Source organism: Engraulis encrasicolus, chromosome 6, assembly GCF_034702125.1.
Source record: "Engraulis encrasicolus isolate BLACKSEA-1 chromosome 6, IST_EnEncr_1.0, whole genome shotgun sequence".
NCBI classification, from domain to species: domain Eukaryota; kingdom Metazoa; phylum Chordata; class Actinopteri; order Clupeiformes; family Engraulidae; genus Engraulis; species Engraulis encrasicolus.
The window spans coordinates 22,221,415-22,249,062 of NC_085862.1; the positions used below are offsets into that span (position 1 = coordinate 22,221,415).

General features: G+C 41.2%; 1 protein-coding gene across 1 annotated transcript; it reads left to right on the top strand.

Annotated features, from left to right (window-relative positions):
- Positions 1-76: 76 nt before the first annotated feature.
- Positions 77-26,920, top strand: acbd6 (acyl-CoA binding domain containing 6). Its single transcript, XM_063200114.1, has 8 exons — positions 77-512; positions 1,326-1,390; positions 2,594-2,693; positions 4,950-5,032; positions 5,301-5,406; positions 10,921-11,010; positions 23,341-23,371; positions 26,504-26,920. The coding sequence occupies exons 1-8, from the start codon at positions 237-239 to the stop codon at positions 26,656-26,658; spliced, it is 906 nt and encodes a 301-aa protein (XP_063056184.1). The 5' UTR covers positions 77-236; the 3' UTR covers positions 26,659-26,920.
- The last annotated feature ends 728 nt before the right edge of the window (positions 26,921-27,648 follow it).

A 27,648-nucleotide genomic window follows, 5' to 3' on the forward strand; every position in this document is an offset into this window, starting at 1 on the left:
TTACATTTTTAACCAAATGGTGGCAGTAGAACTTGCAATGTTTTTTGACATTGAGCATGAACCGGAAGTCGTATGGCAGAAGAAGAAAAACAAGGAAGAGTTGGTTATTTTCGTTGTCATTTCTGGGGATTTTTTTTCTGTCAGAGGTTGTAAATTGAGCAATTGGCGACAGGACAGGACTCCAGAGTTGGCTAGATGACTGTTAACGCTTACGTTTTTAGAAAAACGTAGAAAGTATGGCGTCTCGATCACAGTCATCATCTCCGAACTCCATAAGTGGCTCAGGTAATGGCACTGCTACAGACCCTGCACGGCCCGATACTGGAGAGCCACTATGTTCGGATTCCGACTCAGATATCGGTTTGGGACAGCTAGATTGTGGTGGAGACTGCAGTCGTCTGGAAGGAGAAGAACTGGAAGATGCCTTTCAAACAGCAGCGGACCGACTTGGACTGCTTGTCCAAAAGGCCAGTCGAGAACAGCTGCTGTACCTGTATGCTAGGTACAAACAGGTGAATGTGGCTTTATTTCTGAGATGCTGTGCAATGGCGCGTGCCTTGTGTGCGTTTAGGATGTTGTCAAACGTGCCCACCATGTGAGGCTGCCAATTATGAGAAGAACACGCATGCTGTTTATTTTGACCAACACTGTCAGAAAATTGTTACCATTGTTAAAGATTTGGGGACCATTAGTGACTAATGAATGGTCGGACCCCCCCTGACAATTTGTCAGACTTTACAGCACAAGCACAAACAGATTATCAAACAATGCTCTGCTAACATAAAGGCCTAGGCCATCACACTCAAATTCACACCGTAACTCATAATCATGAAAAGGGTGACCGTTGTATTTCATGTTGAAAGTTGTGCTCTGTGCGGAAATTATGCAACATTTGCCTGCCTACTTGACATGACATGGCATGACATGACATTACTTGAATGTCTTGTTGTCTTCCTATCCCACTTGGCAATTGTAAGTAACCCTTTAATAACTTGTAAAAACGGCGTGTACAATAATCTGAAGGTACAAAAGTTGACCTTCTGAACAATACACACTTAGCTGATGCTTTAAAGCTGTTTAGAGTTGCTGATGCAGGCCTGCAGTAGTGGTTACACTGCCTGGAGTGGGGTTACATTGAACAAGTGCTAGGTGCCACACATTCTTCCTGGGATTTGAATCTGCAACACTCTGATCAACTCCTAAACGATTCAAGCACCTGCTTTTACATGCTTTTACAGTAATGCGTTAATAACATTTTACAATTCCTCAAAGTGCTAAATCTTGTTTGACACTGTCCGACCCTACTACTCCTTGTTTACCTGCAGGCCAAGAATGGGACGTGCAATACAGAAAAGCCGGGGTTCTTTGATTTTGAGGGACAGCGGAAATGGTAAGAAACATTGACTGGTGATTTTTTTTAAAAATGTAAATTAACATTCTGGGCAGGCTTTATATTATTCTGTTCACGTCTCTGTTGTTGTTTGTTACCTTTGTCAAGGAGGTTTTTTTTTTTTTTTTTTTAACAGCCTAACTGAAAAAGGACAGATTTTGATTTTACACTTTCAGGATGGGTTTCAATCTGGGTACTGATTTGTTTTTGGGTTATTCCATGTCACACAATTCCCTAGAATCTTCCAGGTGACCCTCTGTGATTTGCCCGTTTTTCTTGTACAGGCACCTGTTGATGTCAACTGAAAGAATCCCAAGTTTTAGCATCCTACCAGTTTTGGAGATGAGGCCCTCCAAAGTTGTGGTGCCACGCCCACTTTTCAAACCCAGGAATTTACTTACATAATTTACAAGCAGACTTGGACACCTCTAGCTTTAGTTTGAAGACAGATACAGACCATAACATTGCCATATCCCTTCAGCATGACCCTGTCTACCACATTCTATACTTAGAAATAGCATACATTGACTTTTTATACATATTAAGATATATTAAGCCTTTAAAACTAGATTTGTGAAAAACAAGATTTTTTTTTTTACATTTTGGGGCTACAGATCTTGGAGAGTGTGTGTGTACTGTTGGAGTTACTGATTATATTTCGGAAGTGTACATCATTTCTAAAACCGTTGGAGGTAGGCTGCTAAAACTTGTCATTCTTTCAGTTGGCATCAAAACATACATGAACAGGGGGGCGCTGTGGTGCAGCGCGCCAAGCCCCCCACATTTGGGCTTGCATGCCCACGGGGACCCCGGCTCGAGTCCGGCCGGGGTCATTTCCCGATCCCACCCAGTCTCTCTGTCCTACTCGCTTCCTGTCACCATCTCAGACTGTCCTATCAAATAAAGGCATAAAAGCCCCTAAAAAACACAAAAAAACCCAACAAAGAAACCCATACATGAACAGATACATCTCTCCCAACCGTCATGAAGCATCTCTTCCCAGAAAAAGTCTCATCATGACAATCTAGCCATCCTTAGCCGTACTAACCTTGTTATGCATATGTGTTGTGTACATGTCCTCTGTTGTAAGTTGATATGGATAAAAGTGTCTGCTAGATATAATATGGCATAACGCAGTGCATACATTCATGTGAAACATGCTTCCACAGGTAATCATTGTTTTTCACTGATACTGCTTTTTAGGCAAGCGTGGAAACAGCTGGGAGACATGGCTGCCGAACAGGCTATGCAGGAATATGTTGCGTGTATAAAGTCTCTAGACCCAGACTCCCAAAGTTGGAAGGTAAAAAAGCATCTACATGTTATTGTCAACTTACTCGTCTTCAGTTGTACTTTTCAGTATTTTCTTGCCTTCCTTATCCTCCCTTCCCCATTCATGCAGTGTTTTTGTTTTTAGATGGTTTTAAAAAATTACTATTTACATAACTTGTTTCCAAAGAATGCTGAGCATGTCCTTGAAACTGTCACTATATTTATTAAGTTACTTCTCTTCTTCTTTACTTCTGTATTTCTGTTCGACCTGATAGGAAGTTATCCTTTTTTTTTTAAGCTGGTGAGCTACACTATATCATTCCACCATCTCCACCCCATCTTTCTGGAACTTGTACAAAGGCAGTGACCTTTCCTAGGATCTCATTCTACTTTTCAATTAATCTATTTCTTGTTTCATGCACCATGACCAGTTTTTAATGTTCCACAACTCATTGTAGGCCCCTGCATTTGGTAAGCTATGTTTTTGCATATTAAGGCCTAGGTGAAATAGTGTATAACTAGATAACGTAATGCCAGTTTGGGATTTTCTTGACTTTATAGATCCTTGTAAAATGTTCATCCTGTGTGACAAGTTGTTAGTATTAGAAGCCCACTCAGTTTAGTAATTTTTTGGTAGAACATTAGCACTATTGTTGTTCCCATAGAAACCCACTTCTGTCTTGTCAACCTTGTTTTGCCCCCCTCAATAAATTCCTGAAAGCTGTTACAGACTATGAGTAGTGCATGGACATGTCCACATCCACAAAGACATGTAATGCAATGCAGGTGATAATGGACAGGTGGTGATCGATATCTGAGAGAGATGTAAGCCATTGCAAGTAGCAGGTTGCAGTCCTCTGACTTTACTATTTGATGCAAAGGAGGTAGCTCTGTAACTGAGCTGAAAAAACCATCAGCAACTCCTCCATTTCCTTAGGATCCTGCGGTGAAACAGGTGTGCTGTTCATCCTAACCATCACCTGTTCAACCTGCTGCTGGGAGTATGTCAACTATGAACTAGCTACATTTAATTAAAAGCTTTTTAATGATGACGAAGAGTGCCTTGGATTTCATCATACATCTCTAAGTTACGTCTAACCAAAGAGCACATTCGCACTACAAAACAGAACGCCGAAGCCCTCTGACCTACGCCGTTTGCTTACTGCTGCTGGGAGTGCTGAGTACAGAGTGGCATCTTCCTATGTGCAGTCAGAGATGTTAATGCACGAGAACAGTAATGCTGCTAGTTATTGTGATATTTCACACAGCTGTTGCTGACTTATACCAACTACCAGATGACATAAAAAATGCACCCACTATTGATAGCTTTAAATCTAGACTCAAGACAAAGCTGTTCTCAGATGCTTTCCCCTAGCTTAAATTACTTATTCTTATTATTTTTATTTTTTATTTAATTTGTTTCATTTTATTTTATTTTATTATTATTTTTACCTTATGTTTTATCTTAATGTTTTTAAATGCTTCTTGACTCTAATTCATTTCCTTCTTTCTTCCCTGTTTCCTTTCATTTACATTTGTTAACTTTGTGAAGCACATTGAGTTGCACCTGTGTATGAAATGCGCTATATAAATAAACTTGCCTTGCCTTGCCTTGCCTTGCCTTACCTGTTGCCAACTTGCAGTTTCTGTTGATTATTAGGTTGGGTTCCTTTATTAGTCTCCACCTGGGTGAAATTTGTCCCGGAAACAGAGTGGTTGCAGCACCATGAAAGAAACCCCAACAGACAATAGTACAGACAAAGCGACATACAGTTTATATATACATTGCCAGTAAGGCATGCATGCTACATGTTATCCTAAAATAGGCTTGCCCTGCTAAGTTTCACTGTGCAAAGCAAACAACAGCATGAAATGCAATACCTTACTAAGTATAGTATTATAATTCATGGCCTATGTAGCCCAGTTCCCTTTTCTTTGTTATGGGTGCATTCGTAAAACTGCCACTCCAAGTACTTTGATTGCCCAATATTCAGAGCTCTGACTTTCAAACCGTTCATAAATTCTGAGCACTCGTTCTTTCATCAAGAGTGGAATGCTCTTTTTTCTAATCACATGCGGTATTCTCTTTCCAGACCCTCAGACTGAATCTACAAACACACTATATGTCCTTCTCTTCTGCCACTTTCTCTTCGTTTTTTAAGATGCTTTCTCATGTGGCACGTCAATACTGTTTGATTTGTTGTGCCAGTTCAATGAGTAAACAGGTATTAAATGTCTGGATTGTGAAAGGAAATGGCGTGTTTAATCGTGATGATGTCTGCCGTAGACCTCCGAGAGAAAAGGTGCTGCACGAATGATGGGCTTTGGTGGACCGGCTGTCAGCTCACTTTATCAAGAGGAGACGATAAGGTAACAGACTACAACAAGTCCTAAATGAAACCCCAGCATGTGAGAGTGGTCTTCATACTGGTTGTATGCTCCAAAAGCACATTCATTACTTAATTTCAAGCCAACGTTTCGATCCTCATTTTGGGGGTGGGGGTGGGGGGGATTTCTGCACTTACAGCTCAAAAAATGTGAATATCACTAAAAAGTTTTGGCATTCAGAAAATGAAATATTATATAGATTATGCTATAGAATGTAGACAGACTTAACAATACTTTTCCTTTTTTCCAGGGAAGAAGATAAGAATATTTTCGACTACTGCCGGGAGAACAACATTGAGCACATCACCAAGGCTATTCATTCAGAGAAAGTGGATATCAATGCTAAAGATGAAGAGGTGAGTTAATTAAAGAAGCAAACAGTAGGCAGCATAGCCATTACATTAGTCAGCTTTGTCTTAAGCAAAAATATTTTGGGTCTTGTCTTGGCCCTTGTATTCCCTCTAAACACTTAGTTTACCTCCTGGGTGGTGAAAGAAACCATCCTTGTCTCAACTCCGCTAAAGACCTTTAAAAACAATGTTTTAACATAAGAGTGATTCTACGATTCGCCTACGCTTTTGGCAAAAGCAAAATGTCAATTATCAGTATTTTTTTTCAACTAAATGACCTAGATGTTTACATAGTGAATATATTTAAGTTTCCAAACAAACAAATTGCCAAGCTTAATCTTAAATCATTTGATAAATACTCTAATGAAAGCGAACATTTGCTTGATTATTTTGTCAACAGTGTTATGGACAAATACTATGTCATTTCAAACATAAATAAAATACTACAGAGTTGAAACAATACACGTTTTAAAGTGCTTATGTCCCTTAGCAATAATGTTGCCATTAATCTGTGTAACTGATATAGAAAATGTGATTGTTGAGCTTCATAAGTAGGATTTTATGATTCACTGTGATACAGACTGACACATTTTTCATTATACATCCCTGTAACATCTGATTTGAATTTAGTCACCCTCCTTACACAAGACTTCCTTCTCCAGAGATAATCCCGAGTGTCTGTTCATAGGATTTTTCCAACACATAAGGGGTCAATAGCTCAAAAACACTTTCAAAACAGTCAACCGTGTTACTCAACTGTGTTACGGTCAACAGTGCAGGGGGACAAGTCGGCACTTTTTTAGGAGAAAAAACAAAGCAGACAAACCCATCTCCCTAGAACACAAATTATTTTGTTTGTTTGTCTGTCAATATGGAGATAAATTGGCAAAAACATACTCCTCCTCAACTGTCATCAGTGTTGCCAGATTGGGCTGGTTCCCGCCCAATTGGGCTGCTTAGGATGGCCGTGTGCGGGTAAAAATGGCATTTATCAGAAAAACCTGCCCACTTTTTGCCATAGAAATCAATAGAATTGGGTGGGATTTTGTGCTTCTAGGCAGATTTTGAACATTTTTTGGGCTGGAAATCATCAGCCTCATCTGGCAACCCTGACTGTCATAGCTAATTGTAACACCATTGACGGTAACACGGTTGACATTTCAGCCATTTTTATGGTGTTGTGCTAACTGAGGACCTCAGAAGTTCCACCACAACACCTTAATCAATTCATGTATCTGTATGCTTTATCTGTGTTTTTCTACATGTGATTTCTAATTCAAATTCTTATGAATATGTTGATAACACAGTTGACAGGCATTTTTCCCGCTATGAGAACATGAAAAAGAATGGATTAAATTATGGAAGGATGGAGCTCAAAACTTACCAAAAAGTCTTCCCATATCCTGCCAAAGAGGTTATGACATCACGTGATGTTATTCGTATGGCCTAAGACCAAACCATTACTGATTTATGGAGGGGGTTTCAGACCGTGACACGGTTAACACAGTTTTCGTGGACACACACAAAATGGCAAATTTCATGTATAATGGAAAACACAGTGGTCTTTCTGACAGTTTTGTCATATTGTGATGATTACTGTGAATCAACATTTGCAATCGTCTTGGGCAAAACAAGTTTCTTTACATGCTAATATGAAGACTGAATCTGACATTTGGAAAACAGGACGGCATGAAAACGCCCAAAACCAGTATTAAATATTCATTCTTGCTGAGGGAAATAATGCCATGTCTACACTTTCTGTATTATATGAAAGATAAATGTTTTCTAATGTCCAAATAATCATTGGATGCAGTTAATAGTTAGTGGAATTGGCAAATAAAATCCATGGACTTAAAAGCGTAGTCGAATCGGAGAATCACTCATAAAAGGACCTTACTCTTGCACTCATTGTGCACAGCTAGCACCAAAGACAAAGAAAGTCAGGACATTAAACAAACTTAATTATAAATCTCATTTTAAAATCATTTAATACAAACAAAATCCTAATCTGGAGAGGTAACAGCCAGCAATGCCAATTCTGGAGAAGTGTGGAGAAGCTGGTGCTGATAACAGAGGCTTGTTAGAATGGCCAGGTGCGCTGCTCAGTCAGTCAAGCCAATCACAGGAGAAGGAGGAGAAACAAACTGTAAAACCTTGGTAATGAGCATTAGTTATATTGTGTATATGTGTATAGCATGTACTCAGTGCTCCAAGGAGCTGTGCTGTACATCAAATCAGACAGCAGATGGCAGTACTGAACCTGAAAGTCCAAAATGGTGTGTGTGTGTGTGTGTCACTGGAGCCTAACCAGTGAACTGGCGGCAAGGTAGCTGTAATATTGTAAGTGCACCAGTGGTGGAGCAGTGGAAGTAGCAGAGTGGGAGTCGGTGCTCACTGCAGCACCCGGGGAACACTTGGGGGTTAAATGGCTTGCTGTGGCACCGCACACAAAAGCACAGTTTATGCTCAGAAACCAAATTGTCTGTGCAGTGTTGCAGACAGCCTCGCAGAGATTTTGCCCTCCTTCGCAGACACTTGTTGTGCACCTCAAAAAAACTGACTGCCCGCAGACGAGCTACGTAGACAACCGTGGTAGCAGCCGCTGTGATTGATCCTCTCGACCAGAGCCACTCTGCCTTTTGACAACAATCAACCCCTTTTGGTAACACTTTATAATGCCGACTCCTTGTTTAGCATTAGTTATGCATTTCTTAAGCATTATTCAAACCTTAGATAACTCTTCGTGAAACATTTGTTTACCATTATCTCTTTATTGTTTCCAATTACTTAATCATTAACATACACTGCTAATGGTTTTTGATACTGATACATGTGTGTGAGAGAGTCTGGGAACGATTAGAAAATGATGATTGGTTTCTGTATCATTTGCCAATCCTTCCCCGACTCTCACACACATGTATCAGTATCAAAAACCATTAACAGTGTATGTTCATGATTAAGTAATGGGAAATAATAAAGTGAAAGTGAAGTGAAAGCCCCTTGGGAAACTCCAACTCCCATTGTCATTGTGACACAGCACTCCACAGCACAAAGTGAACACTGCACACAACGAAATTGCATTTATGCCTCACCCGTGCAAGGGGGCAGCCCTCAATGGCGCTTCTAGGGAGCAGTGCGGCGGGATGGTACCATGCTCAGGGTACCTCAGTCACGGAGGAGGATGGGAGAGAGCACTGGTTGATTACTCCCGCCACCAACTTGGCGGGTCAGGAGTCGAACCGGCAACCTTTGGGCTACAAGCCTGACACCCTAACCGCTTACCCATGACTGCCCATAAAGAGATAATGGTTAACAAATGTTTTACAAAGGGTTATCTAAGGTTTGAATAATGCTTAACAAATCCATAACTAATGCATAACAAGGAGTCGGTATTATAAAGTGTTACCGTCCATGCTTTGTAGCTTCATTTATTTACATGAGCCCAAAAACAACAGTTGCACTTGCAAGCTACGACGCTGAAGTTGTATCGGGACAGTTGAATAGTGTCTCCATAGAAACATTCCACTTCGTTTGACCTGCTTGTCGGTGCCCAGCGCGCGTCGCCTGCCCAATGTGGGCTCTTTGCACACTGCACATGCGCATATCAGGAAGAGAAATTGCCTGATCTGTACCGTGACGTGTGTTTTCTGCGACAGCGTTTAACAGAAACGGTTGTTTTACTATTTACTTTCATGTTTTAAGTGTTTATTTTGCAGCCGCCCACAGGAGGCAATTTGTGTTTCATTGCTGTCAAGTCTGTGTAAATAAATGTAGCTACAAAGGAACAGACACGCTATAGTCTACTCCTTGTATTGAAGGCAGTTTGAACAATCCTCATTGTCCGCATTATGACACGCCCCTTTAAGCAGACCGGAACCTGGTCACGTTAGGTGCCCATAGAAGCCTATTATGTTGGCATATCTCTATAAACTTAAAGAATCTCTGCTATGAGCTGCACACATGGGGACCCAGTAGAGCTGTGTTCAAAAGATCGATCTGCGATCCAGTATCGATTCACGATTGAAAATTGCGACATCGATTCACAACTTTGTGGATCGATCTTTTGCCGATGATTATAGGCGGTATTTTCTCAACCACATCCTGTAGCTCTCTTTCACATTCATGTAGGCTATATGCACAAATACACACGGCCTGTTTAAGTAAATAGTGGCAGTCTTTTCCCACTTTTCTCTCTCATACCAAGTTTCCTGCTTGCTTCTTTCATACCAAGGTATGTCATGTTTGTGTGGGCATCAAATGCTGAGATATTTTTGTTTATATAGCCGGTCTTAGAATTCTAGACATAAATGGGTTAAAGTGACAACCCAGCAATACAGAAGATCGATATCGAATCAAATTGAATCGGATCGTGGATCGAATCGGAAATTTGGATCGATTCCCAGCCCTACGACCCAGGTTCGAATCCGGCCTGGCTCATTTCCCACATCTACTTATCTCTCTTCCATTTGTTCTCTATGCCATTGTTATCAATAAAGGCACAAAAACCCATTAAAATATATCTAAAAATTGTCTTGCTCATAAGGGCACCATAGCAGATGTAGGTGAAGGGGATGGGGATTTTGTTCTGCCATTGCTTTTTTCTGCAATGTTCTGAAGGCCATGGCGTAACAGCTGTACAATATAGAAGGGTTATATTTGGCATGATAGATAGATAGATAGATAGATAGATAGATAGATAGATAGATGGATAGATGGATAGGTAGGTGTATTCAGCCTGCCTGGTTCACATCAGACCATATTGCAAGTGCTACTGAATGTCTTGTAGGGAAGGTGTGGTTTACGATTGTCCATGGCCATTTATTGCCCAATATGAATACCGGTCCATCATATTTTTTGTGTATATACGTTACTCTGTAGCAGTTGTATTCAAACAAGCTGAAAGCTTCCATTTGTTGAGCAATACGCAATCGTCCATCCTTCCCCACTCTCGGATTGGCTCCCTACCTCAGGCTAGTGCTTTGGGACGAGCATCCATGCTGTCTTTCAGGTCGGAACGATTGTGCAAAGCAGCATGGGATTTCCCAGGCTAGTAGTCTGGAGCAAAATGTTCATGTTCGCTCTAGATATTCCCACATCTTCACAGAGGTCCCTCAAGTTGATCAACATTTTATTGCAGTATTTTGCTGTGCTCTGTTTAGGCCTTCAGAAGACATATTTCTACTCAACATGGGCTCTTGCTGTTTTGTTCTCACACTGAGATTAGTAGAAACACGTTCATAATAACCAATACAATGACTTGATATCAGATAAACCTTGTGACATTTGGGCAACTGGCAATCTAGATGCCCGGAGAATTTAAATCGGATGTAATGTTGTGTTTTTTTATTGTGTGTCATGCGATCGTTGGGTCTTGTACTTTTGTGGCTCATTAACATGCTAATAGGATATTTGGGTATTGTATTGTGTGCTGTGTGATATTTGGGTGTTGTATTGTGTGCTGTGTGATACACTGTATTATTATGCTAATGACATGGATGGCCTCTCTGTGCTCTCGTGTAGGGACGGGCCCTACTACACTGGGCATGTGATCGTGGACACAAGGATCTGGTGTCTGTGCTCCTTTCAAACAAAGCTGACATAAATAGCCAAGTAAGTCTCATTGCCTATTAGGATTGTATAACCCATGAAGTATCATGACGTACACATACATTACTTTGCCTTTTTGACTACAGGAAAAATGACAAGGTTCCTCAAAGAACCCTTAGTTGCAATTTTGTGGAACACATAGTACTCTGATGAACCTATAGGTGCTTGGAAGAACCCCAAGGTTTTCTAAAAGGTTCACGTGAGAACCTTCAGGGGTTCCTCCACAGTGCAGTGGCAACCTGAAGAACATCTAATGGTTCTTTGAGGAGCCCTTTGATTGCCACTATAGAAGAACCTGTAAGGGCCCTCTGTGGAACCTTGGGGTTCTTCCAAAAACTTGAAGGTTCTTCTTAGAACCTTTGGGTTTCCTACGGGAACTTTTGGGCTCTCTATGAGGGGTTATTTTAGGAACCTTAATATTTCTACAGTGTAGTATAAACCATTAAATATCACATGCAAATAAATGCAAATAAATAAATGGGGTCGGGCTTACATTCTGCGCAGAGATATGCTACTGTACATAGCCTAAGCACAGTAGCATATTCTGCGCAGAATGTAAGTAAACCTCCCTCCCTCGCAACACCCCAAAAAGAGGTGAGCTGATGGAGCTAATACCGTCTGAGATTACAGTTTGTGACTCCAAAGAAGTTCTACGCGTGATTTAAGTTCGAGGAACTTTTACAACTGGTACAGCATGCTGCTGTCAAGCGCTACGCATCAACTGGTTTTCTTGCAAGGCTCCCTCTACTGACTACAACGAAAGGTTCACTACTCATTAGCCACATCAAACGGCAACTAAAACGCCAAACCTTATACATCGAATTGTCACCCTCGTGACAATACAACCATTCAGAGGAAAAGAGGAAGTATTACAATTGCTATTTTCGGCTACCTTTGTGATGATGAACTGTGCACATGCATTGCTAGCATTTAGTCTGCCATCCAAGCCTTCTTCCATTAATTTTGTATTCTCATTTATTCGTAAATGAGTGAAATGGAGAAATAGCCTGTTAAAAAGACAGGTGGTCATCTTATAAATCCTGCATTTCTGGATGCCTTTTTAAAAATATAATTTATAACAGAAGACAAGTCAAATAGAGTAGTATTAGTCAAATAGGAGGTGCCTTATTTTAGAATATTTTCATCTGGAATTCAGTTGGTCTAGTTCACTGAAATTATCCAAATTTTTCAATCAACTCACAAGTTGTCTTTCTTAACTATTCTACAGCATACATGCATATAACTTGGGTGACTGAAAAATATCAATGTGGAAATGCCTCGTGCAAGTGCATGTAACTTGGAGTTGTTTCATAAGGCACAGTTGGTGAGGCAGAAAATAATAGAAGAAAGTAATTTTTGCATCTATCTCCTTTGTTAAATGCGTTTTTTTTGTCCAGGAAAGAACAGTTTTCCAATGATCTAGTATTTTCTCACTTCACTGTAGCTGGCCCATGACGGTAAACTCTGGTTGAATATTGAAATGATAGACAGCAGCACATTGTCATGAAACTGCACAGATGTAGTGGTGTTAAATAAGGTCTACATACAGTATCTACATTGAAGTGAATTTTGAAAATTGCAGGACAGATTTAAGGACAGATTTGTCTTTGTGTTTAAGCTGTCTGAATTGTCCATTGGGATATTAATAAAGTGATATGCTGCTGTTTGATCTGGGGCTTTACAGATCTAGAGGATGGAGGGAAAAAATCAATTGGAATGTAATCAGGCAAATTGTTTCTATTGTACGTCCCATTTAATCAGAAGAAGTGGTTGTTGTGTTTTATGTGTTTTAAATACAAGAAAACTGAAATGTGTAATGTTGCAGAGATGCATGTTGTGCACGACAGTGATTTGCCTACTGATTTTAGCATTAGTGTACACAAACGAAGTACAAAAATACATCATCTCAGTGACAAAGCATCTCATGTGATTAGAACTTAACAAAACTTTTTAGTTGGTCACAAATACCCTGTGGGATTTTAGCAGCTGTGTTCTATGGGATGTGTTGAATGTTCATGTAAAATTCTAGAAGAATTTTGGCAAAAAAAGTCCAGACTCCTCAAAGGGTTAATGTATGCAACACCCCAGTGGAAGTTTCCAATACAACAACTGTGTACTTGACATGCTGTGCATCAGAACACAAAATTTAAGAAACCACTTTCTCAGACCAGTGACGAAACCAAGTGAATGCCATGAGAGCCAATAGCACTGTAATCGCACATGAGATATAGAACTGCGATATACTGAATATGTACATTATGAACAGTCTATTAACCGGATGCAAGGTAAGTGTTACCATTAACAAAAAGCCACTCTGTTATTAAAACAGCCGATCAAGAAGATGAATAAATCAGGATGGAGATGGACGGGGGGGTCCCAAAATCCAATGTTTCCAAACTGATGTCAGTTTGTCAGTGACCAAATGATGCATAGTATGTCTTTGTGATGCCACATTCAATACTTGTATCTATTATAGTATTCTGCAATAGTATTTGTATGTGCTTCTCTGTGGTAGTGTAGTGACACTTCATGTTCCTTTGTTTTGCTGACATTCCCAGTGGTCATTTATGAATCGCTAGGTTTTGTAAGTATTGTTGATTGGCGATGTACATTACCCCAAACATGCTGGCGCCTTTTCTGCACCAGTCCCAAAATTTAGTTTTTTTTTTCAATACATTTTTATCTTCACTTTCAATGCTATTGAAAGTGAAAGGTGTCTCACACGCAATCTATATGGATTATGTGGAACCAGCCACATGGGTTCCCACGCTACTGTTCCAACAACAAGGGATTAGAATCCCTTTTTAATTATGTTGAGTTTTATGTGACCTAATCCCAGCCTAATATCATTAAATAAAATCATTTTTTTTTATCATTTTTAATTTGTTGATTGATCAAAGAGTACAAAGGAGTGAGTGGGTTAAGGTATTATACCTCTAGTTGAAAAGCTTTGAATTAATCAAATGATTGTTTCATTGAGTGCCCGGACGTGCAAACTGCACTGTATTCCAGGTTTAATCCAGGATCAAGTATTCCTACAATAGGTATTGCTCTGCATGAACAACCATAGATCAGCTGAGAGACCACCTGTCAACACACACACACACACACACACACACACACACACACACACGCGCGCGCTCACACACACACACACACGCGCACGCGCGCGCGCTCACACACACACGGCATACATATAATACATATACGGTGGATATGATAAGTCTACACACCCCTGTTCAAAATATCAGGTTTTCATGATATAAAACATGACGGTGAGATAAATATTCCTTTAAACTCTAAACTAACTCAACTCTTTCCACCTTTAATATAAACTCTAACCTGTACATTACAGTTGAAAAATGAACTCAAAACTTTAAAGGGGAAAATGGAAAAATGCACATTATTCAGCTAATAGTTTCAGTGTGCCACATCTTGATATGGCAATGTTTGCCTGCTCCTCTTTTGCAAAAACACTACAAATTTGACAGACTGCGAGGGCATCTCCTGTGCAGCCCCACTTCACTTCGCCCCAGAGACATGTTCGATGGGATTCAGGTCTGAACTCTGTCGGGGCCGTTACACACCCTCAATCTTGTTCTGATGATTGATGAGATGTGTGATTTAGATGTGTGCTTAGGGTAATTGTGGTTCTGAAAGATGAAGTTCCTCTCCATCTTCAACTTTCTATCAGGAGGCCGAAGCTCTTCTGCCAACGCTGACTGGTATTTGGAACTACTCACAATTCCCTCCTCTCTGACTAAGGCCCCAGTTCCTGAATTGAAGTGAAGCTGAAGTGATTCAGATTCATTGAAAGGACTTGATGTTAAATCCCTAGTATCGCACCACTTGTAGGAAGGTTGGGCGCTATACAGCTGTTGCTGCTGGTCACATCGTCAGTTGTGTACCTGAGCATCACTGGGTGTTTCGGCCACTTATCACTACACCCTCTGCTGAGGCAGGCCCACCACAGGTTGATCAAGCCTGGGTGTGTGTCCCGCTGCTAGCTGTTCCTAGCAGCCCACAAGGAATCGCCTTTCTTCAGCCACAGCCAATGGCTTGTCTTCTCTGCAGTATTGGCCAGCTCCTTGATGGCTTGCCTCTGTGCCTGCCCCCTGACGCCAACTTCCCTGAAGAGCGTTCCTGTAGTGCTTGCCACAAAGCCCCTACAGCCCACCTCCACCAGACGTACCCATATCTTCCAGCCTTTGTCCTCTGGCTCAGTTGTGAGTTCGGAATAACGCAGCTTCTTGCATTCAAAGGCCTCTTCAAGAGCATCCTCCCAGGGCACTGTTAACTCGATGATGTAGGCAAGCTGGCAAGAGTTAGACCACTGGATGATGTCTGGACGCAGCGTTGTTATTGCAATCTCTAGAGGGAAGATGAGCCTCTGCTCTAGGTCCACTCTCATCTGCCAGTCCCTGGCTGCACTCAATGGGGACAGATCGCTGTTTGAGAACATCCCTCTATGCTTGTCCTCCTCCCGCACAAACCGTGGCTGGTGGGTGTACATATTCTGGGCTCTGACAGCCTTGCTGTTAATTGCTGCTTTCTTGCACTCAAGTTTATTGACCAAACACTTGAGAACTTGGTTATTAGGGCTGTAACAATACACCCAACTCACGATTCGGTTCGTTTCACGATTTTTGACCTACGGTTCGATACACCCCACGATTTTTGAAATATATCTCATTTGAAGCTTGGAAGCACAATTACATTGTATCATATGGTTGTTTTCTGGACTGAAGGACAACAAAATTTTAAAAGGGCATATCACGATACTGCCCTTTTACATCACAATACAGTATCGTGACTCTGAGAATCGCGATTTCTCGGTTCGATCCAATATCGTTACAGCCCTATTGGTTATGTCTCCAAGTGTGTCCGTCTTGAGTGAGGCTGGTCTTACAGCCAACCAGTATGTGGTTGAGCCCCAAAGCATGATGCTGCCATCACCATGTTTCACTGTAGGTATAGTGTTATTTGGGTGGTGTGCAGTGATGTTTTTGTGCCAAAAATACCTTTTTGTATTAAGCTCAAAAGGTTCAACCTCAGTTTCATCAGACCATAACACATGTTCCCACATGCATGTGGGAGATTTCAGATGTTTTTTTGCCAAATTAACTCCACCAAGGTTGAACTTTTTGGACACAATTACAAATGGTAAGTCCTTATGTTTGGCTTAAAAATAACACTGTGTTGTTAATGAAACAGTCAAGCCTGTGTCTGTTAGTGAATCTGAGTGAATCACAAGGTTGAGATGTCATCATGACATTGAATAAATAAAAAGAATAAAAGAAGTTGAGGGAAAAAATCCAAAGGAATATGTGAACCTTTTTCAATTGAAGAAAAAAAGAGAAAAAAAACCTGCACATCACCCAAATAACATCATACTTACAGTGAAGGCTGGAACTGGAGCCTTTGTCAGGGTGGAAGGAATTATGAACAGTTCCAAATACCAGTCAGTGGGGGCACAAAAGCTTCGGCCTCCTGTTAGAAAATTGAAGATGAAGAGGAACTTCCTCTTTCAGAATGACAATTTCCCTAAGCATAAGTTTACACTTAAATCAACGAAAAAATGGCTTCATCAGAATAAGATGGAGGTTGCCCAGCCCAGAGTTCAGACCTGAATCCCATCAAACATCTGTCTTCACTTATGGTACCTATGGTTTAGTTTCAGAAACCGACAAACTGGACTGAGAAAGTGTATGCCATGTATTCCTTCTGCCAGTACAGTACTGTCAAAACAGGTGATTTATTTCACTAATTACTTTACCTACCTATACCATAAGCTGAATGATTTGAGTGTGTTGGCTGGAACAAATGTGATGGGTCATTTTCTTTTCTGAACCCAGTCCCAGCTTGTCTGCCTCTTTGTTCTCCATCAGAGAATCCGTGACTTAAATAAATTGAGTGTCTTTTAGCTCCAAGCTCACATAGGATCAGTGATTCAATACTAGTCAGGTGCTCCGATCCAGTTCAATGATGTACACTGGCTTGGAGCTAGGAGGAATATCACCAGACTCTGAGAATAGCCTGGTCTCATAGAATTCTGTGATATTAACACAGACCCTCGGGACATGAAATCTGTGGTATCTGTTAACCGTGACGGACTCAAGGAAGTCATGCTATATATTCCCACAATATTGTTGCGTCTATCATTAGAAAACTTCTAATCCTGTGGTAGATAGCCTACCTTTTCCAGTCAGTCCATACCAAATTCAATTGTTTTACAAAAGAATGCAATGGCAATTGAAGTTTTGCCCAAACCAAAACAATCCCTAACCTAACCTGTCAGTGTGAAATGTTTTTTGAGAAAAAAAAACATTGAAATTAGAAAGATCCTGAGAGAACCTTCGTTGAAACACAAGACTATGGGAACATAGAGTCGTGGGAATATAGAGAAATCACTCCCATGGTGGAATTTTGGGAAAATCAGTGAAACAAACACAGATTTTGTGTGCAATGGTCCTTCATCATTTCACATAATTCTGTGAGATCATGTTGCAGCAAATGGTTAGGAGATCAGTAGAAAAATAAAATGCAGTTATTTACCTCGACAGGTGTAAAATGAGTAAATTACCACAAGTGGTGCTGTATTGCTTTAACTGGTAAGTTCAGGTCAGTAGTATCATTAAAAAAATCATCAGTTGTGTGCACCGTGCTTGAGGTTGCAGATGCCAATGCACTTTGTCCTCCTCTAATCCTACTGTCTGACATCTGATTATTCAAATACCCCCCCCCCCCACACACACACACACACACACATACTCCCACCACCAGTTCTCTAGTTCAGCTAGTATTTAGGCCACTGCACTGCAGAGGAATTGCAACACATGTTCATAGAACTCTCCATCTGTTTGATCATGCTCTATGATGCATTGAGCTCAGCCTGTTCAGTTACATGTGAATAATGCAATTAAGTATTCTTAATTCCAAGGTCAACCAACCACACTGATCAGATTGGCATTATTAGCCAATTCATTGATGGGAGTTGTCTTAGTGGTATGGGTGTCCGGATATGTACATTTAACTTAAAAAAAAAAAAGTTACTGTGAACATGAGTACTGTACCATGGTTTTTGGTACTATTGTGGTATTGTGTTGAATTTGTTCAGAAAGTATAGATGGTCCTACACAAACTGAAAAGCTCTTAAAATAAGTGTAACTTAAAAATTCAATGAAACCTTTCGCAAAAGGCCATGTTTAATAGCAATGTGTGTTATATGTATTTCATTTTGTTGTAATGGATTTGGTCTTTTAATTGCACAAAAATGAACTTGTTCAAACAACGCACCACCATTTCAGCTTTGACATTAATTTGTTGGCTGCAATTGTGCCTGCGGGGTAACTTTGTCAGACTTGTACAAGTAGCTGGAAAGGCTCACTGTGTACGGTACGCTATACCACCATGCTAATATATATATACTTGAAATTGAAACGGTGATTGTTCTTGTCAACATTTCTACCATGCTATTACGGGTTACTCTGGTCATGGTGACCTCCATCTTAGTGGCACAGTAGCCCAGCCTGACAACTCCTCAGGTAACGGCTGCATTCAAATTTGTGAATTTCACATGAATACCACTGATAATCAGTTTGTCCATGGACTTCCATGGTAGCTACGGTAGTCACATAGTGTTTCATCTCTTTCTCACGTGAAGTTAAGTCATTCACAAGGTGCCTGGGGTGTTGGTGGGGTGGTAGCATGTGTAAGACCTGCCTGTGTGGCTGCGCAGTCTCACTTCTACAAGGAGATGGCGTAGTGCACCTGACTGCCATCGCTATGGCTACTGTAGCTACCGCATATGTTGACCACCTTCCCCTCCTATAGAGTTTTGGCATTCCAACCAGGCAGCCACTGGTTTGCTTCCTCTTCGTATCTACTCAATGTATGTCCATGTAGTGACTGCTGTTGGGTGATTGCACAGATGTTAACAGAACTTGGAATGTCAATTGAGCTTTATGACATCCGCAAAAGTGAATTAGTATTATTATTTCCGGGCAATTCCCAGACCATTATGTATTCTCTACTATGCAAAATATGAATCACCTAAATATTTGTGTGAATGAAAATGCATAAAAACAAACAAGATTTAGCTGGATTGTTTCTTTCTGAGGAACAAGCATGTAAGCCCACCCTTCATTCTTTAAGAGAAGGCCTAGGCACACAATAGTCTGTCAGATCAAATACCAAGGTATATTTTTCATGCGTGTGTGTGTGTGTGCGTGTGTGTGTGTGTAGATAGCCTTGTGCACCCAGAATAAATGAATGTCTCCATTCTTTGTTCTGGTGCTTCATTAGTAATTATGCCACCACGATAACCCCATAAGCTAATTATGATCGGGATTGCAGTCTCCCTCCTAGAGATGCATGCATAAATGTACGCTTAGTATCTTAGGCACAGCATACATCAGGAGGCATAGTACATGCAGAAGGAGGAGGAGAATATTACAAAACAGCACATTCACATATTGTGTGTTTAGGTGTAATTTAGCTTACTCTGATGATATCTGTTGTGTAACTAAATGAACATGTTTTGCTACTGTCCTACTTTTCTCCTGCATGGAAGAGTGGACCTCTCTGATCATTACTATTTAATGATATTAGGGACCTTTCCCTTTATGAAGGGCTTAACCCCTGCCGAAGACTTGAAGACAAGACATGCATGAGGCCATGCTTAACAGCAAACTCTTTTAAAATGCTTTTGGAAGCATATCCCATCTGGAGACCATCTAAAATGAACATATGTTTTCCAGGTTCCTTTAACAGAAATTGTCCTTAGAATGATACATATTTCTTGGACTAAATTCATCTGTCTGGATAGCTTGTGTGGTTGAGCCTCTAAACAAGCGTGCATACTCACCTACAGTGACTGGGGGAGGCGAAACGTCAGCTCCAGCACATCAAGGACACCCTGAGGGTCACTTGTTTCAGCACAAGGCTTCCTCTCACAGTGGCAATGGCAGGGTTAATACTGACCGCAGTAGAAAGTAGCTTAGATTGAATTAGATAACCCTGCTCTCCTGATCCTTTTAATGCACCCCCAACTGATACACAAACACACTCTACAGGGAATAACATGCCAGACCAAACCATTCCAAATTGTGGAGGAGCGGTTTAAAAGTTATTTCAGATGGCAAGAATGTGAGGTAAATAGTCTTGAGTTGGGTTGATGAGCAGTCACAACTACTTAGATGAGAGATCTCGCACAAACGGAACAATTTGTGGCATGTGTGTCAACTAAAATAAAGCACCTTTCCCTGAAAGACAAACAGATTGTGGCACTTCATAAAGAAAGCCATTTCCATTCTTTCCTCCATGTTTCACTGTGATCAGTGGTACCTGCTGATCTTAATATGGTATGCATATGAATGCAGGTAACTTTTATTGATTGCTGCCTTCGCCCATGTCCCTCTGCTGGGTCTCTCCACCACACTCCCGCTGGATATTAGAAGGCCACTCCATCTCCAACCATTGATCAGAAATCATAATTAGCTGGCTATATTAGTGCGCCTGCTAAATGTGGGGAGAGAGAGCGAGAGCGAGAGGGAGAGAGAGGGAGAGAGAGATAAATAAATATGGATGTATGTGTGATTTGGATGAATGTGAAGGGATGAAGGCTTCCATTAGCTTTGGGCACATGCCCCGATATGCCTTGGTCAGGTGTCAGATTGTCTTGTCTTGGAAATGTAAAAAACCTTGGTGGTTGGTTCCTTTCTCACCTTTGATGGTTTCCATCTCAGTGTTTCCCTCAGGTTTTACAATGATTTCAGCATTTTATGTTAAATGACACTATTTCAATGATAAGAAAGGATAAGAAGGAAGAGCTTGGTTTTTTGGCCGTTGATTTCCTTGTGTGTGGAAAAAGCTGCTTAGATCTACATACTACCAGTGCCGTCTACATCTTTTTAAATGAAAAATACATGAATCGACGAATGGACTGAATTGATGACAAGCTCAGAGGTTAAAGAGTATGCAGTTATGAGTTAGTAGTTCATTTCCATAGTTTTATGTTGCCAATTCACAAATATCATCTTTTTTTAATGTATTTCTTATGGGCTTTTTCGCCTTTATTTGAGATAGGACAGCGAAGAGCGTCAGGAAGCGAATGTGGAGAGAGAGACGGGGTAGGGATGGCAAATGAGCCGGGCCGGATTCGAACCCTGTGTGCAACCCTTGGGCATGCAAGCAAATGTGGGGGGCTTAGCATGCGCGCGGCGCCACAGCGCCCCCACAAATATCATCTTTTTCCATAAATAATTACTACCACACCATACATTTCTATGTATGAAAATTTCCACTTGTTCCACTCGTTAACAAATTGATCTGGACACAAATTTTTGTAAACAAATTTTGAATACAAAATCTTCTCTGGTCAGACCATTAAATGCTTGTGTTTTGTTTGTGTTTTGTTTTTTTGTTTTTCTTCGCGAAATACATAAATTTTGTTAATGGGCAACATAGACTGTGGAAATAAACTACTAAAATGTCAAACTGGACCTCTAAAGTGCGTGTGCATTGTGTATATGTAGAGATGTGTTATTGCTGTGGGAATTTCCCCCGTCCTTTACTGCAGAGACAGAACAAGAGAGAGCTTTCATTGGGCTCCATCTGTACTCCAACTGCTGGGCTGGTGACACACACACACACACACACACACACACACACACACACACACACACACACACACACACACACACACACACACACACACACACACACACACCCCGTTGGCCTCGGTCGGTGGAGACTGGTGCACCAGATTAGTGAAAGCAGATTAGAGCCACTAAACCCCTTACAGTTTAATTATTTCTGTATGTATTTGTGCACATCATCCTGCTTATGGGCATTTCAGTAAACACCTGCTAGTCTACTCCTGTTCTCACACAGGAGGACAGACAGCGGTATCCTCACTCACCTTATCTGTGTCCAGACTAATGCATTGGGGTTTGTGGGGCGTTCAGTAAATACCCAGTAGGTCAGTGATTCCCAACCAGGGCTGCGTGTATCACGAGGGGTAAGAGGGCACATTGCAGGGGGGATGTGGAAAAATGTAACAATGGCAAATGTATGGAGCATATTGACATTAGTATATAGGGGAAGAGGTGGTAGTCATGGTGGCAGAAAGGCTTATGGGGAACACAAGACAACAAAGGTTTGGCAACACTGCACCAGGTCATTCTCTGTCGGAAGATGATTGCTTGTGTTCTCATTCATTTCCATCCCAAAAAAGTTTGCTCTAAAATGCAGTACAAGTGTTCCAAGCACAAATGCTGTACGTATAACGAGTGTTTGTATTCAAAAAATAATTTAGTCAAATTTTTTGTTTTTTTAAAGGTTACATTGAAACGACCTTGCTCTGGAATATTCGTAGCCAGTCATGTGCCTCCAGGGCAAATTAAGAGGAGCGAAGGCAAGCAAAGAGGGCTGAAGTCAAGCGAAAAAGTTGAGACAGATGTATTCCTATGCAAATGAGGTGCACATTTCCCTGACGGTAGCCAATCAAATAAAAACACGTTTCAATTGATTTGATTGGCTGCCTCAACCTGCTGGCCATTGGGCTGTCTGAAGTAACCACTGAATTCTACCTTGCTTCGCTCAATTTGCAGTTGTGTGTCCCTACTAGTACAAGGAGGAGAGAGAAGAGATAAATACAACAAATTAACAAAGTAGCAAAGTATCAGTGTCAACATACAGCATGGATTAAGTCAGATGTATAATAAGCTGCAGTTGTGGAGGTCGTTAGTGAAGTGGCTTGCAAAGAGATTGGTACTTTCAAATGGCTGCATCTGTCTGCACAGTCAACAAGGCAGAAAACCAATCCATCCAACAGGTGATGACACACGTATAGTATAGTCCTACAGTATGTCTACACACAGAGGAAAAGAAATGAGACCACAGCAGTTGTACTTGAAATCTGGAGCAAATCTCAACATGGTGTGAAAATGTTTAACTTTTTCACTGTATATAGATCATCGAACACGAACACATAATCCCCTCCACTAAGCTATGGTTCTTATTGATTTGGCTTGTAGATATTGCTTTCCTCAAAGTAATCTTCACCATATCAAATAGTTAAATATCCATGAGAACAGGATTAGGATGTTTGTAAAAACGTGCAAAATCTTTCTGAGTGGGGATGCTCTGCCTTCCATTTTGACCCAACATGGCAGTGATTCGGTGAGCGCTGAGAGCATGTAACGGTGTGTTATTGACTAGCTATTCCAGACGCATGGCATTGGGCACATGATTGGTTATTGATTAGGGTATGGTTCTATTCTATTTAAGCATGTAATTCAGCAAGTCTGTGTCTGTTTTGTTTTCTCACAGGACAATGAAGGACAGACAGCGTTACATTATGGTAAGACTATTCATGATCACACACACACACACACACACACACACACACACACACACACACACACACACACACACACACACACACACACACACACACACACACACACACACACACACACACACACACACACAGAAATAAAGGTACAATAGTTTACCTCCTCCTGGTACACACTGCTCCTTGACCTTTTTATACCCAGGATGCCATATTGATGATGCTCAGCAATATTGGGACCCCTAACGATTTGGCACCCCTTTACAATAATCTGTGACATTGCCAGATCTTTTTTCATTTTCATTCATTTTTGCAATTTCCAACAAAATCAAGAAAAAGGGCATATGTAACATGTTTAAGCTCTTGTGTATATATATAATGCAGGATTCTTTCTCCTAATGACCAGCACCATTGCAAGACACTTTATTTTAGGACATTGTTCTCCCCTTCTCAACCATTTCGGTGTGTTTTTGGATCTGTGCTTTGGGTTTTCATATTTGGGGAGGTTTTCCCATCTGCGTAAGGGGTGTACAAGTGAAAAAAGGGTGCATCTGTGCATTTTTATACCTCTGCACGCATACTTTTTAATTTTAACTTCGAGAGGAGCAACCCCAAAATGGATGTTGCCCATTCTTCCATAGACTCAAAAGTTTTTCTCTTTACAGACCTCAAAGGGTGTTGGTAAGGTCCTGCACCTCTCTAGGCGAAATAAAATATTGCGTTTGATGTCGGCTGGGCCTTTTTTCGTGGTATTTAACACTGCAAAGTACCAAGTCCGAATGTGGACCAGCAACCAAAAATGTAAAGACTAACATCTACAACATTTATTGTAGATAGTAAACAGCAATGAATGAATTGAAATGAGGATGAAGTCATCATGTCATCTGCTCATTATCTGCCAACGCTGTTACACCTGTGTGAGTGGACACGACACACCGAGACAGACAGACATATTCAGGTCTTGTTTGAAGATAGACAGGTAGTGTACCCAACAGCAATCTTCTCTCTATTTAATCATTCTCGAAGAATATTATTCCTTACAGTGTCCATATTTAGGGATGTCCACTCATTTCATGATCAATGACCCTGTTAACCAACCCCATTACAGTGTGATTGTGTTATTGACTGCTCTGCTACGGGATGGCGTCTAACCACAGGAACTGATTGGCATGCTTGGTTTTGAAGGGATATTCAAATGTTAAGTTTGACTTCGATTTCCCATGGATTGCCACTGCTTTCACATGGTTAATCAGAACATTTATGTTCCACGTTTTTGTGGTAGCCGTAATCGATGAACTTGGCACAGAACCACCCTTCATTTTGCATGAATTATGCCCGTGTCGAATTGTAGGTTCAATTCTAAAGTTAAGCGCTGGCAGAGTGGCAGAGTTTCACTGGGTAGAATCTGTGCTAGGTGAATATCGGTACTAGGTGCGAAAACGACACATGATGAAAAAAATCCCACAAAAAGACCCTCTAAATTAAGTGTGAATTTCATCAGCTGACTAAAGCCGCTGCTCACACACTAACATGTAGTGCACAGAAATCCAGATTGGAGTGGATTGGTTTTTCTTTTTCTTTCCTTTTTTGATCTTCCATCCATCAATGTTGCTTTCATCCCTCCCCTTTTCTGTCTCTGAGTCTCTACGTCTGTGTGTACGAGTGTGTAATAATCACCATAGCTCTCCCCAAGGAAATCAACAGTGGTTCCAAGTCGCACGGTCCCACCTTTCCCAACTCCCCGCCACCCTGTGTGGGCTGTCCCCTTGGCCTCTTTGCCCTGGGTGTAAAGCTATCCCATCTGTCCCAGCCAGGGATAGGACAGGGCTGCGCAGGTTTCTGCCACCCGTGTCGCGTGGGCACCAAAAAAAATCAGATTCAGGGAGATGCCACTTGGGATAAGGTAGCCTATAGATATTTTTTTTAGGTTAGGCCTAGACATGCATGAATAATAAAGAAGCAATTAACTCTTGAGACAAAAAAACAAGGAGAATGAAAATTCATTTCTGCCTCTCTTTGCACTAGGGCCACGATAGTTGGCGAATGATTAATTGAGGGTTTACTGCACTCCATAAATTGTTCTTCTCCGCAATGGCTCCCCTGGGGCCAGTGGGTTTTACAGCCCGGAGACCCAACACACACAGGAAAATAAAATTCAATTTGGAGGGGGGAAGGAGAAAACAGGAACCTGTACTAAGTGCCCCCCTCCCCTTACATACACACACGTACGCACACACACACACACACACACACACACACACACACACACACACACACATACACACACACTCTCACTAAAGCCTCATCCTATCCAACATATGCTAGCCACCACCGCCACCACCGCCTCCCCTTCCATTTCTTATACTTATGTCCCACCCCCCCAGCCACCCTCGTTTACTTGAGGTTAAAAGGCACATTGTCAATCTGCATTTTTTTGCTGACATCAGCCGGTTTCATAGGAGATGAGGGAGGTGGGCTTTTCTGTCTTTCCCTCCGAAAGAAGGAGAATGCGATTGACGCCAGCGTTAAAAAGCACTCAGAGCCGAGCGGAATCTCTCTGCATCAGCGCTGAGACTGGTTAACCGGGTTAAGAAAATGTAACCCTCCTCCCCTCTCCATTTCTCTAAGGGTTGCCACGGAGCCCTTTTAGCACTGCACAGATTGTCAGTGGGGGGCATAAATTGAAGATCAGCAGTCGACCACAGGTTCATGGCAATGTCAATGGGCTACGATATGTGTTTTTCATTCAGTGGGCACTTACAGTTTCAAATCGGATGATCCCTTAACTGCTATGGGAAATAAACACCAACCAAATGTACTAGTTTCTCTGAATTTCCATTTAACATAAGTGACCTATAAACAGGGCGTTGTCAACACCGCTATCTATCAAGGAGAGCCCACTGCAACAGCAAGTAGAAACAAAAGGAGTCTGTGTTTAACATTCATGACACAAATGAGATGTCGTGACATGAACAAACAGACAGATTTTATTCTTCATTTGTATACTCTAAAGAGATTAGAAGTTCAAAACAGCAAAACAAAAACTGTAGTACTTGTTTTATTTCTCTGCAGTACGCTTGTATTATTCACAATGTTAAATGTAACACCCCCCCTCCCCCTTTTCCCCTATGGTTGTCATAGCGTCTGCATGCGAGTTTGCGGATATTGTGGAGCTGCTTCTGGACACTGGAGCTGATCCATCCATCAAAGACATGGAAGGTTCTCTACCTGAAGAAGTCACAGAATCCAGTACCATTTCATCACTTCTCCGACAGTACACAGCTTCCAAAGGTTGAATCCTTCCATTCCCACTACTTCTTTTCCCTTCCCTTCCCTTCCCTTCCCTTCCCTTCCCTTCCCTTCCCTTCCCTTCCCTTCCCTTCCCTTCCCTACCACACCCCACCCCACCCCCCTGCATCAAAAATGATTTGCCTTAGCATTTATTCTGATGTTATGGGGTCATCCAGTGTAAAATCAACTCTCATGTTCATCCACGTAAACATATAATAAGACAGTCATTTTCAAAAACAATAAAAAGTATATATAAAAAACATCCTATTTTATTTCTTGGTGTACTATTCTGATCTATTTTTTTTGTATCACATCGTTGGACATTGTTTAGAGGTACAACATGATTGTAGAGACTGTTGAATGGATACCTAGCAAATCCTCTCGTGTAGTCTTCTACATGTAGATCCGACATTTTTAATTACCAGTCATAGGCAAGAAAGCTCCTGCACACTGTTCACATTTGCAGAGTTTAGTTGCGATGTTTCGGTCTTCTGACCTTCTTCAAGCAATTCAACAGTCTGCAGTTGACTGTTGAATTGCTTGAAGGTCAGTAGACCAAAACGTTGCAACTTGTCTTTACGTTGTTGACCCAGGGGTTCCACTCCACTATGCACCTGTCCGAAGGAGGTGTGCAAGAATTCTACACAAACAGAATTACCTGTCATAACCATCTTTGGTTACAAAACCTTCTCTGGTCTTGCCAATAAATATCAGTTCATTTACTGTGTAAATATTCATGAAATGATCAAATTTGTGAAAAGGCAGCATACATTTTGAAAATAAACTAAAATTACACACAGGAGCTCATCGAAGTGTCCAGCAGTTGTATCTTTTAATTGTAAAATTATTCCAAAGCGGATACCAAGGAACTCTGCTGTTTGAACATCTTGTACAGCAGGTGAACCACCCACTTCAATGAGCATCAAAGATGACAGCTTGTCTACGTGGTTTATGAAGAACAGTTCAGTCCAAATATCAGAGACAAAATATCACGT

Excerpts from the sequence above, each read along its gene's own strand:
- acbd6 (XM_063200114.1), top strand. The coding sequence starts at position 237 with ATGGCGTCTCGATCACAGTCATCATCTCCGAACTCCATAAGTGGCTCA. Across the intron at positions 2,694-4,949 it reads CAGACTCCCAAAGTTGGAAG|ACCTCCGAGAGAAAAGGTGC; the intron begins GTAAAAAAGCAT and ends TGTCTGCCGTAG. Across the intron at positions 11,011-23,340 it reads AAGCTGACATAAATAGCCAA|GACAATGAAGGACAGACAGC; the intron begins GTAAGTCTCATT and ends GTTTTCTCACAG.